Below are 18468 nucleotides of genomic sequence, written 5' to 3'. Positions count from 1 at the left end.
CTAAATTTGTTAGAACGAATGTTTGAATAAATTGATATTTTACCTATAAAACACTCAAGACACTTCTCTCTCTCTCTCTCTCACTCTCTCACTCTCTTATTCTCTCTTCTATTGTCTCTCATAGTTTCTGCTTAGTTTACTTCTGGAGAAGATACGAACTCTCTGCTGCTACCTTTGAAATTGACTTAAGAACGAATAGACTACGCGTAGTACGAGTACGTTACCAGGGTAGCATACGTACAGGGGCAACCCAGTTGTTTCTATCCTAGATGAAAATATCGTTTCTTTACCTAATTTCCTGCTACAAGAGGAAGGGATTCAAAATTTATGTTGGTAATTTGTGATACTCTTCAAACGAGCAATATAAATTATCCTTTTTTTGTTTTTTTATTTTCTTTACTTTTTTTATCTTACATTTATTTATTTATTTTTATTCGCGGTTGTATCGTGAAATTTGTTATCACTAATTCATTTTTACACAACCTTTTCTGTTTGACAATAAAAAATTAATAATAGATTTGGAACATATTTGACATATTTGAAAATCGAATTTGTCGATATCGAATAAAGATATGCGAGGTAAAGAAACGAACGTGAAAATATATGTTTTTATGAAAGAATATGTTTGAAAGGAAGAGTAAAAGCGTGGCTCGTGAAAATAAAAAATAAAAAAAAAAAACATCAACGAAAAGAAAAGGAAATTGAGAAAAGGGAAAAACATTGAAAAATAGAGAAAAATAAAAGAACAAAAAAATTTAGTAGTAGAAGAAGAAGAAGAAGAAGAAGACGAAGACGACGACGACGACTACGAAACTGTCGTATTCGCTTTCTTTCTCTTTTATATGAGAGAAAAACGTTGAAACGTTTTTCGCGTGACAGAGCGTGGTAAAAAGTGAATTCCTTTCTAATAACGAGAACGTTCGACCGAGTTCTTTACTTCTTTTCTATTTTTTTCTTTTTTTTTTTTTATGCATTCCTCCTCGTGTCTCCAAGTGGTTTTGGTGAATCGTTCGTTCGCTGAGAGAGAGAGAGAGAGAGAGAGAGAGAGAGCGAAAAAAAATGGAAAGAACGTAGCTTTAATATTCGAGGCCACCTTAAACGAGGTATTTTTCGCGTCAAGGACAAGAGCAAAAAGGATTACATCGAGTGGTCGATTCTTAAAGGAGTAAAAGTAACGGTAAAAGGGAATAAAGGGAATAAGGACGAGAACTCGCGTTGTAAAAAGCACCTATGTTACTATGCTACTACCATTACTCATTTTTCTTAAAATTATCTAATGCAAAGTTACTGTTTTTCAACTGTAAAATATTAAAAAAAAAAAAAAAAAGGTGGATAATGAATCTAATCAATTTTATTGCAAAATCTTTTTTATTCATATTTTTCTATCTCTGAAATAAAAAATATTACGAAAGCTTCGAGCTTCGTTAAACTACAATTACGTTCAACTGTGTTAACCGCAATTTTGTTTTGTCCCTTTTTTTTCTTTTTCATAATTGGCGTAAATCATCTAAATTAAAATGAAAAAAAAAAAGAAATGATATTATAATGGTATTTAAATTCATAATTTGTATATTATAAAATTGTAATTATACTTGAGTAAAAGAAAAAAAAAGAAAAAAATAAATAAATATTTCATACGTACACATTTGTATGTATATCGTAGTTACAAGTGAAAATTTCTATTCCTCGTAAAGATAAAAATATAAAAAGATTTCAAGTTAATCGAAAGAACGATAATAGAGCTAGTTTTAGTATAAAGTGTGTACTTTGGTATTTCGATAGAAACTATGTTAAACATTGGCAAACACGTAGATGCCATACAATGAGAGAGAGAGAGAGAGAGAGAGTCACCATAGTCATCTTGCTATGTGGTTAAGCAGTTTAATAAAAGTAGCTGTAGGGTATTCTGATGAAACCAAGTGAAAGGGAGAAAGATAATGAGAATGAGATGAGAATTGAATGCACAGATCGAATGTAAAGAAAATCAAAAATCATTCATACGAAAATTAAAAAAGAAATAAACAAAATTGCAACAATTGTACCTTTGGATATACAAACTACGTTAACCCTTAAAGTGCACACTTGGTAAAAGTTAGTTAAAGTGCACTGTGGGTGTTTGACACCCCAACGTGTTTGAACGCGTCTCTTGAAGCCGCTATTTAATATTTAGACCTCACAATTTTTTTCAAAAGTAGTTTGATACATCTTTTTTTTTTAAATAGAATAGGTTTCCGAGAAATCAAAAATTTGTTGTGGTTTCAAACACCCCATGTGCACTTTAAGGGTTAATATTATACTTTTTGATGTATATAATCACAGATCGAAAATAAAATCATGTATAGGAATATAAAACAATGTTAATATTGTTTAAAGTTGATTATAAATTGACATAGATTTTCTAAAATCATGTTTTTCAGTATTAAACGAGTTTTACACAGAGAGAAACGTGTATTGAAAATCTGTCTAACGCACACACAAGTACTTGGCACATTATGGCATTACACGTTAACGTAAGAGCAGTCGGTGTCAAACGTTGATGGACATTAAGAGCCACAAAAGGGGCAAATCATCATCAGGTAATATTTCAAACGATCTTTTTTCTACTCTCTCTCTCTCTCTCTCTCTCTCTCTCTCTCTCTCTCTCTCTCTCCTAGTGGTACATGCAAATTTATTCGCTAGATATTAAATTAATTCGAATTAATGAAAACGTAAAGTAATAATAGTCAGAAAAGAAATAAAACAAATCGAATGAGAAATGGGGAAAGTTGATAAAACTCGTTGGAAAATTTTATACAGCAATCTTGTTCTTTCACAAGTTGTAACATTCGTTACAGTACCACATTTTTATCATCCATATTAGATGAAACACGTACTTGAAAAAAAAAACAAAATTGTTTTTTAAATAAGAAAGAAATTATAATAGTATTTTCAAAATAGATATCATTAAAACGTGCTTTATTATTATTATTATTATTATTATTATTATTATTATTATTACAAGTACATTTTTTTTATTATATTTATTAATTTATTAATACTTTGGTAGCATTTTTAAACTTTTGTGAAATTTTTCAAAGAAACATTTTCTTTTGAAATTTTATTAACCCTTTTTCTTCATTAAAGATTCATATAATAGTCGTCCATGCTAGGGCAACGTATGAATGACCGACCGACCTATATCGGAGTCGTACGAACCCTTTTGAAGACACCTAACGAAAGGGTTAATAATACTTGCTTTAACAAATTATTCAATTAATAGTGAATTATTCTCATTAATTTTTTATTTACTTAAAAAAGAATTAAAAATAAAAAAAATAGAAACATTTATTATTATCAAATAACTTGAGAATAATTTTCAAATATTTCGTACAGGTGTACACATTAGCAAACTTTTTTATATGATAATAATACACACACACATATATATATATATATATATATATATATATATATATATATATATATAGAAGAATTTTAATATATATTTTTTTTTCTTTCCCATCAAGAGTTTGATCTACTTTGAGAAAAGTATTATTAGTTGGATAAAGGTGGATGATAAAGATCCGGTCCAAGGAAAGACGTTAGAAGCGCTCGTGCTAGTGAAAATCCTCGACTCGTACTACTTGCGATTGGCGGGACGGGTCACGTGACTCAACACTCCCAAGTAGTCAGGTTCAAGATTGCGGCACGATCGGACAGCTCGATTTATTTCGACCTTTACTACTTCCTATGATCATTCTTTTTAACTGAGAGTACTCTCTCTCTCTCTCTCTCTCTCTCTCTCTTCAATTCTAAGTCTATAGGGTGATCTTTGAGTAAAAGATTTAGATTAAAAAAAAAAAAAGAAATCTCAATCGTAACTAATTGAAATATGCATTACCGGAAGTAAAATAGAAATCTCAGAAAAATAAGAAAAAACAAAAGACGAATAGAAAGAGAGAGAAAGAGAGAGGGAGGGGGGTGGAATCCTTTGAGTGAGACAAGCCGACGTTCAGGATCGAGGGGAAAAAGGGAGAGAAAATTTTACCGATAGTATCCGAAGGTTGGTAACGAGATGTAGGTGAAGCTCCGCGAGTCGAAGGGGTGGTGATGGTGGTAGTGGTGGTGGTGGAAAGCGTCGGCGAAAGCAAACGAGAGGGAGAGATCGAGAGGGTGACGGTGGAGGAGTAGAAGACAGGGGGTGTAGATGAGGGTGGGGGGGGGGGGATTGAAGGAAGGGAAGAAAGGACAGGGGGCGTCCAAAAGCGTAGTGGGATGGCAAAGAGAGAGAGAGAGAGAGTAAGGGTGGGAAGGAGAGAGGAGAGGGTAGTCGGATAGAGGGTGGGAGGAGGAGGAGGAGGAGGATCGCTTGCTAGAGTCGTGTGTTGCGGGCTGCTGCGGCTCGGGCGCGACAGTTCTCTCTCGACCACCGTCGGAGAATTTTCGCGTTCCCATTTTTGTTGTTGTTGTTGTTCGTAAACGATCTAAGATTAGAAGAGAAAATAAAAAAAATAAAAAAACGGGTGCGTTTATTGAAAGAAAAAAAAAAAATCAAATAAAATAAAAAAAAAAAAATAAAAATAGAATTCTACATTGATCTATATTTTTGTCATAGTTTATAAATTGTCAAACAACATCGTTGATTTTATCTCTTGTCACATTGGTTGAAATCATGTCGAAGATCGAGAAGAAAAGATCATCGTCCACACTAGTTAGAACACGGTTTCTACGGATGAGAGGATAAACGAAAGAAGTAGAGAAAAAGGTAGTAGGGAAAGTAGTAGTAGTAGTAGTAGTAGTAGTAGGGAAAAAGAAAGAGGTGCAAAAGTAAGGAGGGGGTGGGTGGTATAACAGAGGGAGTCGGTGATAGTGGTGGTAGTGGTGGTGGTGGTGGTGGCGGCGGTCGTCGTTGAGGTGGCGGAAGAGGAGGAAGAAGAGAACGTGGAGGTGGAGGAGGAGGTGGAGGTGGTGGTGGTGGTGGTGGTGGGTGGCAAGGCAGGCGATCGTGTTCAGAACCGGGACGGAACATCGATCAACGGCATGTGGAAACGCCTTGAACCAGATACGAAAGCAGCAGCGTTTTTTTCGGCCTCGACCGCGAATCGCTGGAACGATCGCGTACCTTCGATTATTCTATTCGAATCTCTTATTATTTAGCCGATAGCTCAAAAGACGATTCTCCTAACTTCAGCAGTGTCGTCGCAATCAATCCTCGTTCAAGTTTGGCCCGCCTAACATCTATCGGCTAAGATCGTTCAAACTCGTCGTTTAAACTTAACGAACATCTACGTTATATCTTCTTATTTCTATTAATTCTTGAAAAAGAGAGAGGGCGCTTTTATGCGCTCCAAAATTGATCCTCGATCTACAGTATTCGAACTCGTATTTTTTGGTTTTTTTTTTTTTATTCTGTTGAATAAATAGAAGAAAAAATATATATATGTAAATCATATCGAATATGATTGGAAGATTGGACTAAAATAAAAGAAATGAATTATTTTTGAAAGATCGTTCGAGTTAGTAGAAAAGTTCGATATTACTTGGAGCTTATCCGAAATACTACTTCTTCTTCTTCTTCTTCTTCTTCTTCTGAGTTAAGATCTGTGAAAGTTTGTAAAAGCTTGCGGTTTCCTCGCTTCAGAGCTCAACGAGAGAGAAAGAGAGAGAGAGAGAGAGAGTATCACAAGAGAGCTTCTCGATTAGTTTGTTGTTTGTTACACTACAGGTCTCTCGATCTACGAGAGAGACTTGAAATATCGAGAGAAGAAGAAGAAGGAGGAGGAAGAGGTGGATGTGGAAGTGGAGGTGGAAAGGTTGAATATACACAACACATACACACGGAGATAGTTACACACTTATATACGTATATGCAAATATATATTTAGAAAGAGAGAGAGAGAGAGAGATAAAGAGAGATAAATGAATATATAGTATAAAGAAAGTTTGTTTTAGATCTTAATGAAAATTTAAAACGATTTATTAGATATATATATATATAAATAAATAAATAAATTTCCAAGTATATATTTTAACGATAATCAAATTTTAGCGAGTAGTGACGAGAGCACACGAAAAAAACCAACCACGCACGCTGTTAATCGACAAATATTTTTAAACGATTGCGAAATAAAACAAGGAGCACGATTTATTTGTAGAAAATATTATAATAATAATAATAATAATAATAATTAAAATAATAATAATAGTAATAATAGTTATTTTCTTCGTTCGTAACGAATAAAAACGAACGAACAAACGAATTAACGAATTAACGGAGAAACATCCGTTTTAAAAAGATAAACTATTTCGACGTTATCGCATTTAACGCGTGATATATATTATATATACATATATATATTATATGTAAAGAGAGAGAGAGAGAGAGGGAGAGATACAAAGTAAAAAAAAAAAAAAAAGGGATTTAAATTATATCGTGAGATTAAAAATAACTGCCAACTGTTAACAAACAAAAAAATATAATAAAATACACTTGCCAATCAAAGTTCGCGTTACGGGAAAAACCTCAACGTCAATATCGCGAACTTTTATTCTCCTCCATTTCCTTTTTATTTATTTTTTTTTTTCGTCTCTCGTCTTTATTACACTACTCGACGAGTAGTCTCCAAGGATTTCAAACTTTCTTCACTTGTGTGTTCAATTATGAAGGAAAGTATATGATAAAACAAAGAAAGAAATAGAGAGAGAGAGAGAGATAAAATATTCTCATTTATAAATAATACGAATTATTTTTCATCAAATTAAACAAAAAGATATTACAGATAAATATATATATATATATATACATGAGTACGTATGTGTAACATTATACAAAAAAAAAGCCAGGTGTACGACGATTGTTTTGTCTAAACGCGTTTATCTCATTGAAAAACAATTATCAAATTATTAACAACAACAAAATATATATAAATAAAGAAAAGGGAGGAGAATAATTAAAAAAAAAAAAAAAGTTCCGATTACGATTTCTAAACTACCTCAGGTGTAACATTTAATTTTGGAATGTTTTTTTTCATTTCTCGATACTCCCAAAGAAAGTGACAGCAGGGAAAATAAAAAATAATACAAATACAAAACATTTTTTTTGTTTTTATTTTTTTTTTGGTTTTTTTTACAAAATACATTTATCTGTACGATTATTTCAATTTCCAAATTTATTTGTATGTTAAACAAATGACAAGAAATCAATTAATCAATTAAATACTTAACCGAGATTCTAATGACGAATATAACTAAAAAATAAAAACGATCTTTAAAGAGATAAAAACATTTACAATATATATATATATATATATTATAAATAAATAAATCTAATAATATTATAAACAAAAGTAAAGAGAATATAAAGAAATATCTAATATATATAAAAAAAAAATAAAAAAAAAAAAATAAAAGTATAGAAATACAGAAGGAAGAATACATTCGCATAAGTAAAGGGAGTCAGCACTTTGAATGAAATCGAAAGTCGAACGAGGCTATAAGGGGGAAGTTACTAGTATCGATAACCTTGAAGGGAGGAATAATATTCTCTTCTATATAGATGTGTTGTTTGTGTATAAGTAACATTGGAAAATACACGCATACACATAAGCGAATGTAGAATCACTTCGGACACGACAGTTCCTTTGAAAAGAAGATTGCAAAGCTGGTTGATACGATAAGAAAAAGAAAGAATAAAAAAGAAAGAGAGAAAGAGAGAGAGAGAATAAAAAGCATTAGAGATTTTTTCGAAGTGAATTTATAGAAAAGATAATAAGAAAGAAAGAAACAAAAAAGAAAAAAGAATATGTGCCGGCGTAGAAAAGCGTACTGCGACGAGGAGAATTTGGCCGGTAAGGATAATGCCGATGATGGGAGATGAGATTGGAGTTAAAAAAAAAAAAAAAAAAATACGAGAAAGAAAGAAGATAGGAAAAGAAACGAGTGATAAGGAGGAAAGAAGGAAAAGTAACGGAAAATTGTGGTGAAGAAGAAGAAGAAGAAGAAGAGATCCAGCCATGTCATGGGAGTCCATTTCGTCCAGGGATTACCTTGGGTAAGTTTCATTGCATTCTATGAATTTTATACTAACTCCTATCTTTTATATATATATATATATATATATATATATATATATATATATATATATATATATATATATCACATACATATATATTAATATATATTGAAATATTTCTTATATCTTCTTATTAATATATACATATATATAAATTACGTGTCACGTTGTTTGTCCGCAATGGACTCCTAAACTATTGAACCGATTTTCATCAAATTTTACACACTGTGTGTAGTTTCATCCAACTTGAAAGATAGGATAAGTTTATATCTCAATTTATAATCCCAATTGACTTAAAGACGTGTGTATCGGACTGATTGTGAGCCACAGTAACGTGTAACAGGGCACCCCTAGTATCATATCAATAGAAACGCGCATGTAATGTATTTCTATCAACTAACCATAAAGCAAGTTTCAATATCATCAAAATTCTAATCTATCGGATTATTCCCGTATCATGCATCGAACTCAAATATTCCATAGATGGTATATGAGTATGAGTATGTGTGTATGTATGTGTGTGTACACATTTCTAATACGTACAATCGGTATCGATGAACAATGAAATTGTTGCTTGTATCCTTTCAAATGAAATCAAATGAATTTTACAATCCGCATAGAACGTTCGTCAGAATTTTGTCGTAAAATCTCCTCCTGCCCCCAAGCCCCTCCCCTCCCCTTCCCTCCCCCGTCCCCCTGTAAATTCTCCATCGATTCGATTGATTTTCTTCCTATTTGGTTGTCGATTTCAAACCCCCTTTTTAACCCCGTTCCCCTTCTTCCTGCGATGTTATTCAAATTGAATTAATAATCGATGATAAGGGTTTTGACGTAATCGTGAAAGGTGGTTCATACAAATCAATCAATTGAGATGTTACAATAGAATAAATACGAGAGTGGTGAGGAGTAGGAGAAGGAGGAAGAGGAGGAGGAGGAGAGAGGATGAAAGAAGACGAGAAGAGAGTCCTTGAAACTGGGGGAAAAAGTGCAATAAATAAAGTAACGTAAAAATCGTGCAAGTTTGCTGCATACATATATGTATGCATGTGTTTTATACTAGGTATTTGTGTATATATAGTTGGAAGGTTACAATATATATATATATATATATATATATATATATAGATATAGATATACGCGTGTATGACGCTTAGAACAATGAAGGCCGTCGGAAACGCGCAAAAGGAAGAAGATACGCGATGCGCTTGACATTCCATCGAAGAAGAGTTTTCAACGCTATAATGGAAATTCTACGATGGGAGGAACCTAGGTAGCTAACGTTCCAAACACCGATGTTTAGTCGACCGAGATAGGTACTACTACTACTCGTCCACGTTCCGATTTTTCTTTCTTTCTTCTTTTTTTATTTTTTTTTTTTTTTATTGTTATTTTTATTTTTATTTTGTTTTATTTTTCATTCCCAATTTTTCTCTCTCTCTCTCTCTCTCTCTCTCTCTTTTTATCGACGCGACGCGACGCGACACAACACAACACGACTTTTGACAAAAATAAAACAAAATATATCGTTGGTTCGTATCGTTTTTTCTAAGGATTGCAGTTTTGTTAATCGATGCGAAAGAAAAACAATGGGTTTATTAATATTTTGTATTATTCACGACAACCCTGATGCAACAACCTAGGACAATGATAAGCGTAATTTGAAGTAACGGAAAGAACAAGCAGAAGAAGAAGAAGAAGACAAACAAACAAAATAATAATAATTGTAAAATATTTGTTTCATGCGTTGTCAATTTGAACTACCAACCATTAATAATTGTACCGAAACAAATAAGAGGAATAGTTTTTGAAAATAAAATGAGAAAACATACGTCATCTTGAGAGAGAGAGAGAGAGAGAAATAAATCCACGTATCATAAATATACACGTAAATTCCACGTATGAAGAATAAGAGGATAGAAAGGGTTGGGGGATAGGGGGGGGGTAGGGGTAGGGTAGGGGTTCGTTGGTGTTGTTTTCAGTCAGAGTTAGCTTACGCGTTGATATTTCACATAAACGTAGAATAGGACAGAACGCTGCAAGCGGAAACAGCAGAAACAACGTTGGTAATGATAGTGGTGGTGGTGTATCGTACGGTACAGCGAAATGTACCTTTCTCTCTCTCTCTCTCTCTCTCTCTCTCTCACACACACATATATACACATTCTGTTTCTCATACTGTCTCACTCTGTCTCTATTGCTTTCCCACCACATTTACTAGGTGGTGGGCGAGGCACCTGCGACCTCTTTTGCTGACCTATATTCCGATGCACACCGCCCGTATTCCCGGCCCCGTACGAGCACCGCGATTGCTAACAAGAAAATTCAATCGTCCTACGGCCCGGCCCTTTTTCTTATTTCGTACGTGAACTACGAGAATTATAGACGTGTGTTCCTTTACTAAGATAAGATTAAAACATTTACTTATCTATCAGTTCACTAATGTTCGTTAACTTTCCAACACGTGTTTTAATTACTACCATTGAAGATGTTAATCAATTGATTTCTTTTTTTTTTTTTTTTTTTTTTGTTACCAACGTACCTTTCCCATAGAACATTTTTGTTATAAATAGAAAAAAGTAAAAAAAAAAAAAGATTGAAACATTTCGCAGCATGCACCGTTGATTATGTTGAACTACGTTGACTTTAACAAATGAAATAAATAAAAATTAAAAATAAAACATTATTGGGAAAATTTTCTAAACAATTATCAAACTATAATTTATTCTATAATAACTATTATTTTTTAATACATACAGTACACACGTTGTTTGTCCGCAATGGACTCCTAAACTATTGAACAGATTTAAATCAAATTTTACACACTGTGTGCAGTTTCATCTAACTTGAAAGATAGGATAGTTTATATTTCAATTTATAATCGCAATATTATTTATTTATTAACAAATTCGTTGACTTAAAGACGTGTGTATCGAACTGATTGTGAGCTACAGTGTGGTAGGGCACCCCTATATATATATATATAAGAGACACATACACATATGTGAACATATAGCGAATATAATATATTATTATAATTTATTAAATAAATATTATTCATTGATAACTTATGCGATTCTTGATGGTTCGCTAGTGCACCAAATGCATTCATTAATTATTCGTATAAACGCTAGACGCATAAATTTCTAGTTGCGTGCCAAGCTTTGTTATTTAGTAGCGCGTAATCTGTTTGACAAACGTGGTCAGATTTGACGTAAACGTGGACTCTGTGTGATACGTGCGATAATTCGCCATCTCTTTCACACACACACTCACACACACATATTTCTATATATACATAAAATAACCTATATATATATATATATACTGATCCTTTCAACGTCATACTATAAAGTCGGCAATAGCTCGTTCGATATTAATTTGGTTAACGTAGTCGTTTCGACGATAAACTCGTAGACGATATTATAGCAAGCAGCAACACAATCTTTATGTTTCTCGTGGTTATTTCACATAGAACAAATTTTCATTGTGTACCATTTTATATTTTTTCTTGTTCTTTTTTTTTTTTTTACGATCATTCTACCAACCAAGTTCGATTATTCTTTCCAAATCTGTAATTGACATTTTGTATTTTTCCATTCTATCCAAGAATATATTTCTACGTTTTATTATACTGTACTTATACTAGAAGGGGTATAAGAAAATGAAGAATATTATCTTTTATCAAGAACTCATTTGTATGTCTCTGTATCTGTGTGTGTGTGTGTTCCTTGGACGGATAATAAAGAGAAAGAAAAAAAAACGTAGACGTGCGTCAGAGAACTAAACGAAAACTGGCAAGCGTATATTCCTTCTAACGAGGATTTTATCAAGAACAATAGAAACTCGAGCGAGTAATGATACAAACGAGAAGATTTCAAAAGGGTTGGTTGGTTGGTTGGTTGGTTTTGCTTGAGTTTTCAAATGAGCTGTCAGGATTCAGGTGATGTATAATATACGTGTGTCTTGGATAAATATTCTACTGACATGAGGAAAGAAAAAAAAAAAAGGGTTAAGTGATAATAAAATAAACATTAAAAACAACGTAGTTTTGTCAACCAAATTTTTCTTAGAAAGATTAATCATTCATTTCAATACGAGTATTTTCTTTTCTTTTGGATTGTATCGAAAAAAAAATAAAAAAACGAAAAAAAATGTGTTAAATTAAAAAGAAAAACATTGATGCTGATCAATCGTTGAGACTGTCAAGTGTTTCTTGTCGTAGAGAAAGGTCGTATCGACAGGATAATTATTGGATTTCATGAGTTTGATGGTTACGACACCCAACAGTTTCGTAATCTTCCCTAAGCTGTTTGTCTTTTGTAATAACGTTAGCAACAAGGTCGATCTTTATGACGTACGATAGTCATCGTAATCGATATATATATATAAATATTAGAAAATTCTAATTTGTCAATGATAAATATCTAAAACACTCTAAAATATCATCTTCAAAGATTTTGATGTAACTCGTAGTAATGCATGGATAAAAAAAAAGAAATATAGAAAAGTAAATAAAAACGAAAAAGAAGTTTAAAATATTCGATTATTGTTCTCGTTGTCCCTAATCATCGTCATTGTATCCAATATAGAAATATGCGAGCAATCCTGTTCGCGTAAGATAAATTTCGATAGGATGACCCGCATTGGTCGCATTGCAGTACATGATCTGTTCTCGAGTTAGAGGTAAACTGGGTGGGTAGTAGGTGCGATTCCGGAGAATGTACAACCTTCATGATGTAGAGTTTGCGAAACTCAAACTCTGGGACTCTGGCCAAGTGCGCTTTATCTCGTAGCGGAGTTTCCGTTCATCCTGGAAATAAATTAAGGAACCCCCGTCAGACATAGGAGTACATGTCAGCTTAAACGCCACCACCCTTGCCATTCTCTTCCTCTTATTTTCCTCTACTTTTACCTTCTCATCATCCTCCCTCATCTTCTTCTTCTTCGTCTTCTTCATCATCATCATCCAGGTTGTCGTTGACTCGTCATTTTCATCATAGTCGTTAACCTTTCAACGTTGATTACATTTTTAAACGACTATAACGAGGTCATACGTAGTTAACGTTAAAACTCACGTCACGTGAGTTACCTGATGTTCAAGATAGTATCATATTTTATCGAACGTATCTTATTACCTCTTTAAAAACCCTTTCGACAATTTTTTAAACAAACCACATTAAATATAACAGTCACGTTAATAGCTTCGATAAAATGATACTACAACGATGTCATTCGAATATTATTTCTATATGGAAATTTGAAATAATATCCTTTTGGTTTTCAAATTGAAATTGTATATTAATCCTGAACGAATAATAATAATAATAATAATAATAATAATAATAATATCTTTTGAGAAGTTAATTGCAAATAAAGCTAATATTTTATTATATTTCTATCTTTGTTTCATTGCATTCATTGTCATCGTGGATTCAACGTTGATAAATCCTGACTTTTTCAAACACAAAAGTATCGTCTAACTACGTAGATAGAATGAACGTAATACTTTACTTATATATATATATATATATATAGAGTATATAGTGTTACATTTAAAGTCTCTCATAAATATGTATCCCTTTGAAATGTAAAAAAGGCACTTAGAAAAGAGTCAAACGAATGGCGTTAGCTTGTAAAAAAGAAAGGAAGGTCTAACCATTGAGTACGATAGCTAGCTATACTAGCTTACGAGCTTTTATACTAAACTGCCTATATGTGTGTACAGTAGCAAATATTTACCCATCGCACAGAGATACTTCGACAAAGTTCGATGGATAACAAATATTGAGCTGAACGTTTCCACACGAGAAAAACACAAAAGAAAGAAAGATAAAGAGAGAGAGAGAGAGAGAGAGAGAAAGAGTGATTAAATGAATAGTATAATAAATATGAAAAAAAAGAAGAAACACGAATGGTTTGAATTAACCCTTAACTTCAAATATATTTATAGGGTGTTTATATCAATAAAAATTCATTACCACAAATACCACAAATACCAAATCCTGCCAAGTGTTCTCGTCCCAGAACTTGCAATATTACGAACAATTTGATTTCTCTCAAATCCCTACATTTCATTTCACGATGCGTTAATTTGTAGTTTGCAAGTTGATAACCACAATTACAAAAAAAAAAAAAAAAAGAAAAGGTTAAACTTTAAGAGTTAAATTTGATTTTATTTCCGTTACGTTATAACACCAATTTAGCTGATATTCCGTCAGATGATTTTCTAATTTTCAAAAGGTTGTCATTTGGTATCTTTTCGTCGAGAACGTTTTGTAGCTTGTTGTACATGTCATTTCAAGCGTATTCGGTTTCGTATGCAAAAGCGTATCGAGTGTACCGAGGAGAGTTGCACGCTCCACGAGATGGCGGATACAATTGAGCTTTCACAAAAGCACGAGTCCCCCACCACTAACGACGACGACGACGACAACGACGACGACAACGACGACGACAACGACGACGACGACAACGACAAGTCTACCCTTTAAACGTGCATATACATCTACACTTTACACCTACGCTTACATACACAAATATATAACCTTACCTTTTATTTTCATTATTTCAAAGAGAACCTTAGTAACGAAGCTAATAATCTTGTTCCGAGTTTTCTTGTTCAACGTTCACATGTACGAGTTACTTTTCGATATAAACTCCCAACCATCCAACGATTATCTTTTGTTGTGCATTTCAAATGTGACACATTCGTTTATCAAATAAAAACGAATGTATTCTAAAGTGTTGATCTGTTGTATCAAAAAAAGGTGTTGTTACAATTTCAATCTAATTTAAGTGAAATTTGTATAAAATATTGTTAATACAAATTGTGTGTATAAAAAAAATAAAATAAAATAAAAAAAATATGTTACAGTGGATCGGCGAGTCATCAATTATCGGCGACCGCTTTATTGGGTAGCCCTGATGGTTCGAGACATCCTCTCGATGTTTGCGAATTCGCGGAAGAGGATTATCGTCATCAAAATGGTAGTGGGAATGGTCATTATCAACATAACAGGCCGGGTACTGGTTTATGGGAGTGTCTTGTAGGATGCAGGTGGCGATTGGATCAACAATTAGCTCGTCGAAGGGTGAGTACTATTACTCAATTCACATATACATATGTATCTCCATTTTCAAAATTAATCACTAAATAATCAAAAAGTTCAATTCTCCAATCTGAAAAATAATCTCATTCTAAAATTTGCAATTTGATAAATTCAAGAGAGAGAGAGAGAGAGAGAGAGAGAGAGAAACTCAAGTGCATGACTTTCCCTTTTGGTGAATCGTCACGCTTCTTCGCTTTCGTTATACGAGCCCTTAGTAGTACACTTATCTCGTTGAATGTGTTTGCCACGACTTTATCGGTCACTATCAAGTTCACAACCGTGGCACGAATCGGAATTAGAGTCACGCTATCCTTTCATAAGCGTTCAAATAGAAACGATTCATGACACAACGGTACAATACCTGTAAATACAACACACACACACACACACACATATACACTCTTGTATCTAAGTATTTATTATATCAACTTCCTCGGATTTATCGGTTGCTTTTATTTTCCTCACAAACAACCGACCATTTCTCAACGTTTCCTTTTTTCAAACCGATAGATACGATTTTTCTACACCGATATGGAATTGATTTTCGTTTAAGTTATCATCCGACATCTTCACTATGTCGTTTACAGTGAACAGGAAAAATCTTAGAAACATTTTTACACGCCCTCTGTATAGAATATATGTATATATATGTGTGTATGTGTTATTATGGAATATAGTAACGTGTAAAACATACGGTTTACCTCAGGAAAAAGAATTTGTTCTATCTCTTTTCATTTAAACGTACACACATACACACACACGTGTATAGAAAAATTGCTAGTGCACATGTTATGTCGCATTTAGTGGTGTCATTTAAAACCTCAGTGGATAACAAGTTTGAAGCGAAAGCATTTTGAAAGAGTGCACTTGGGTACCTCCTATGCTTTCAAGGATGATAAAATTGTAGTTGAAAATTTTCCCTCCTACCTTTTTACTCTTACAAATACACACACACACACATACACGCACACATTATATATATATATACGTGATAAAATAGTAAGAAAACTCGATAAATTTTATGCAAACTCATTTTCATGAATTCATTATTTGGTGGTGTATTTCCAAACTAACAACTTGTTGATAACATTTTTAATGAGATATCAATTGAATGAACATTAAATTTCAATTGATTATCAATTAAAATCAATCAATCTATAAAATACAACTTTCTTTTCCTCTAGTAATAGTCTTTAGATTATTAAAGGAAAATGCTAATAGGTGATATGACACACGCGTGTTTTCCCCATGTACATTAAATGTCAAGTGAACTTACGTCGGTGTAACTCGTCTCTCGTCAATTTAAACGTTTCTACCCATAAACGTTCTATTTATATTTCATCAGATCGCTCAATCCACCAGGGACAAAGTTCAGGGTCGAATCGATAAGCATTTTCTCTCGTTTCTCAGCCCTTATCCAAAGTGTCGTTAAACAAATACATAGAAGCAAAGGAAAGCGTTCGCAGTCACGCGTGTATCAACTTGCCGCCCCTGAAACTTCTCGTGCGTGATAATGAACAATAGACTTCATGTATTCTCAACATTATCTTATTCCCATCTATACATGTATTATAATCTAACCTTTGTCGGTCCTTCATTATCCTACCAAGGTCCTTTAAACGTTCATTTTAATTACATTGAAAATTGTGTTCGATTATCTTCTTCTTAATATATATAAATTATGTGTGACGTTGTTTGTCCGCAATGGACTCCTAAACTACTGAACCGATTTTAATCAAATTTTACATACTGTATGCAGTTTTATCCAACTTGAAAGATAGGATAAGTTTATATCTCAATTTATAATCCCAATTGACTTAAAGACGTGTGTATCGGACTGATTGTGAGCCACAGCAATGCGTGACGGGGCACCCCTAGTTACAGATAAAACAACAATGTTGAAAATTGCATCGAATTGATAAAACTACCATTTTTACTGCTCACTTTAATTTTAATAATAAATATTTTGTGTACTCGTTGTTTACAGGTAGAGCAAGGATTGAAATTGTATCGTGCACACAAACAACAAGCAGCCGTAAGAAAATGGAGAGGTGCATTGAAGAGTATTCGTCAACGGGAGGACAAATTTGCCCTTTTGGGTTACCTGTATCAAGCCTATATGGATTGGGGAAAGTACAGGTAATATTATTAGAAAGTTTTCTACTTCTTTGGTAAATAAAATGGAAGATAATTTTGCATTAATCTATCTAGTAGAGGTAGCTTTATCTCGATACAAAGTAGCCTAGGCTACTAAATGGAAAGATGAATCAAGGGAAGGCTCCGTAATAATTCATTTGCATAGTATAATTAATACGGCGTATACTTATTAAGTCTATACACTTTCTAAGTAATCATTTAATATTCAGTGAAAAAGGTTATATCAAGTAGCGCATCCTACCCCCTGTAACATTTCCCACTTCGATACCGTAACAGACTTTAAATATCCAATTTAAATAATTCAACGATACATTTAACAAACAATTCATTAAAAAAAAAAAAAACAACTTCCATTTAATATTTGTTTTAAAGTAGATCGAGATTCTTTTCTCGTTAAAAATAAACAAATAAAAAAAAAACAAAAATAAAAGAAACCCCCCGACAACTTAGAAATTCAAAGAAATCTGTCAACACCAAAACTTGTTTACCGAACTAACTTCGACAAACAACCGAACAACTGTTCGTTCCAATAACCAAAAAAAAAACAACAAAAAATATAGGTCAGTATGCCACAACCTGTCTCATCGATGGATTCCCTTTAGTAATATTACAACTCGATACAAAAAGAGAAGTAAAAATTTTCAATTAAAATTCTTCGTATATGGAATAAAAATGTGTTGGGGAGTACCTACGTCCGAGTGTATTTTTCTTTCTTTCAAGTAGAATAAGTCAACGTATAATCGGACTTAGTAGTAGTTGTTACCGTTTCCAATCGGTTAGATCGAATCGAACGGGGGAGGATGTTCGGAAGGGAATCAGATGGTATTCGAATCACGTGCTGCTATTACTTACATGCATATGCATAATACAGAGAATCCGTACATGTTGAAGGGAAATCAGAGCACACATAGAACCCACGCATCTCTAGGAACATGCGGAAAATCTCGCACGATAAGACACGTTGGACTACTCCTAGAACTATAGACATCGAAAACCACAGATACCTATTGGAAAATACCCTCGAGCATTGTACATACTCAATACGAGATAGAAGAGAAAGAGAATAAGAGAGAAAAAGACCTAGTACTACACATTACTAACATCACAAGAATACACATACACATATGTATACACTAACACATAACCAACGAG

General features: G+C 33.1%; 1 protein-coding gene and 2 long non-coding RNA genes across 5 annotated transcripts in view; 2 read left to right on the top strand and 1 right to left on the bottom strand.

Annotated features, from left to right (window-relative positions):
- LOC149030881 (uncharacterized) overlaps nucleotides 1–3440 on the top strand; it is a 56216-nt gene extending 52776 nt beyond the window's left edge. Inside the window, exon 5 of the long non-coding RNA XR_016178177.1 lies at nucleotides 2418–3440. This is a non-coding gene — a long non-coding RNA (uncharacterized LOC149030881). The remainder of the gene's footprint in view (nucleotides 1–2417) is intronic.
- Nucleotides 3441–4907: 1467 nt separating this feature from the next.
- Nucleotides 4908–18468, top strand: part of LOC107067404 (43 kDa receptor-associated protein of the synapse homolog) — a 20818-nt gene continuing 7257 nt past the window's right edge. The window contains exons 1-3 of one of the 3 annotated variants that reach the window (XM_089177165.1): nucleotides 4908–8029; nucleotides 14925–15141; nucleotides 17147–17298. In XM_089177165.1, the coding sequence (XP_089033291.1) occupies nucleotides 7992–8029; nucleotides 14925–15141; nucleotides 17147–17298 (407 nt within the window). In that variant the 5' untranslated portion in view covers nucleotides 4908–7991. Of the gene's footprint in view, nucleotides 8030–14675; nucleotides 14818–14924; nucleotides 15142–17146; nucleotides 17299–18468 lie in introns of those variants that run through there. The other 2 variants (XM_089177166.1, XM_015322885.2) reach the window with 2 other exon arrangements.
- LOC107067407 (uncharacterized) lies at nucleotides 10880–14329 on the bottom strand. The gene is made up of 3 exons (XR_001475850.2): nucleotides 14029–14329; nucleotides 12963–13058; nucleotides 10880–12860 (listed from the first exon to the last, which is right to left on the bottom strand). It is a non-coding gene; the product is annotated as an uncharacterized LOC107067407 (long non-coding RNA).

This window comes from Polistes dominula, unplaced genomic scaffold, assembly GCF_049000335.1.
Source record: "Polistes dominula isolate Pdom_NZ unplaced genomic scaffold, Pdom_raw_medaka contig_20, whole genome shotgun sequence".
In the NCBI taxonomy this organism is placed as follows: Eukaryota; Metazoa; Arthropoda; class Insecta; order Hymenoptera; family Vespidae; genus Polistes; species Polistes dominula.
This window is presented reverse-complemented; position numbering and strand designations above follow the sequence as displayed.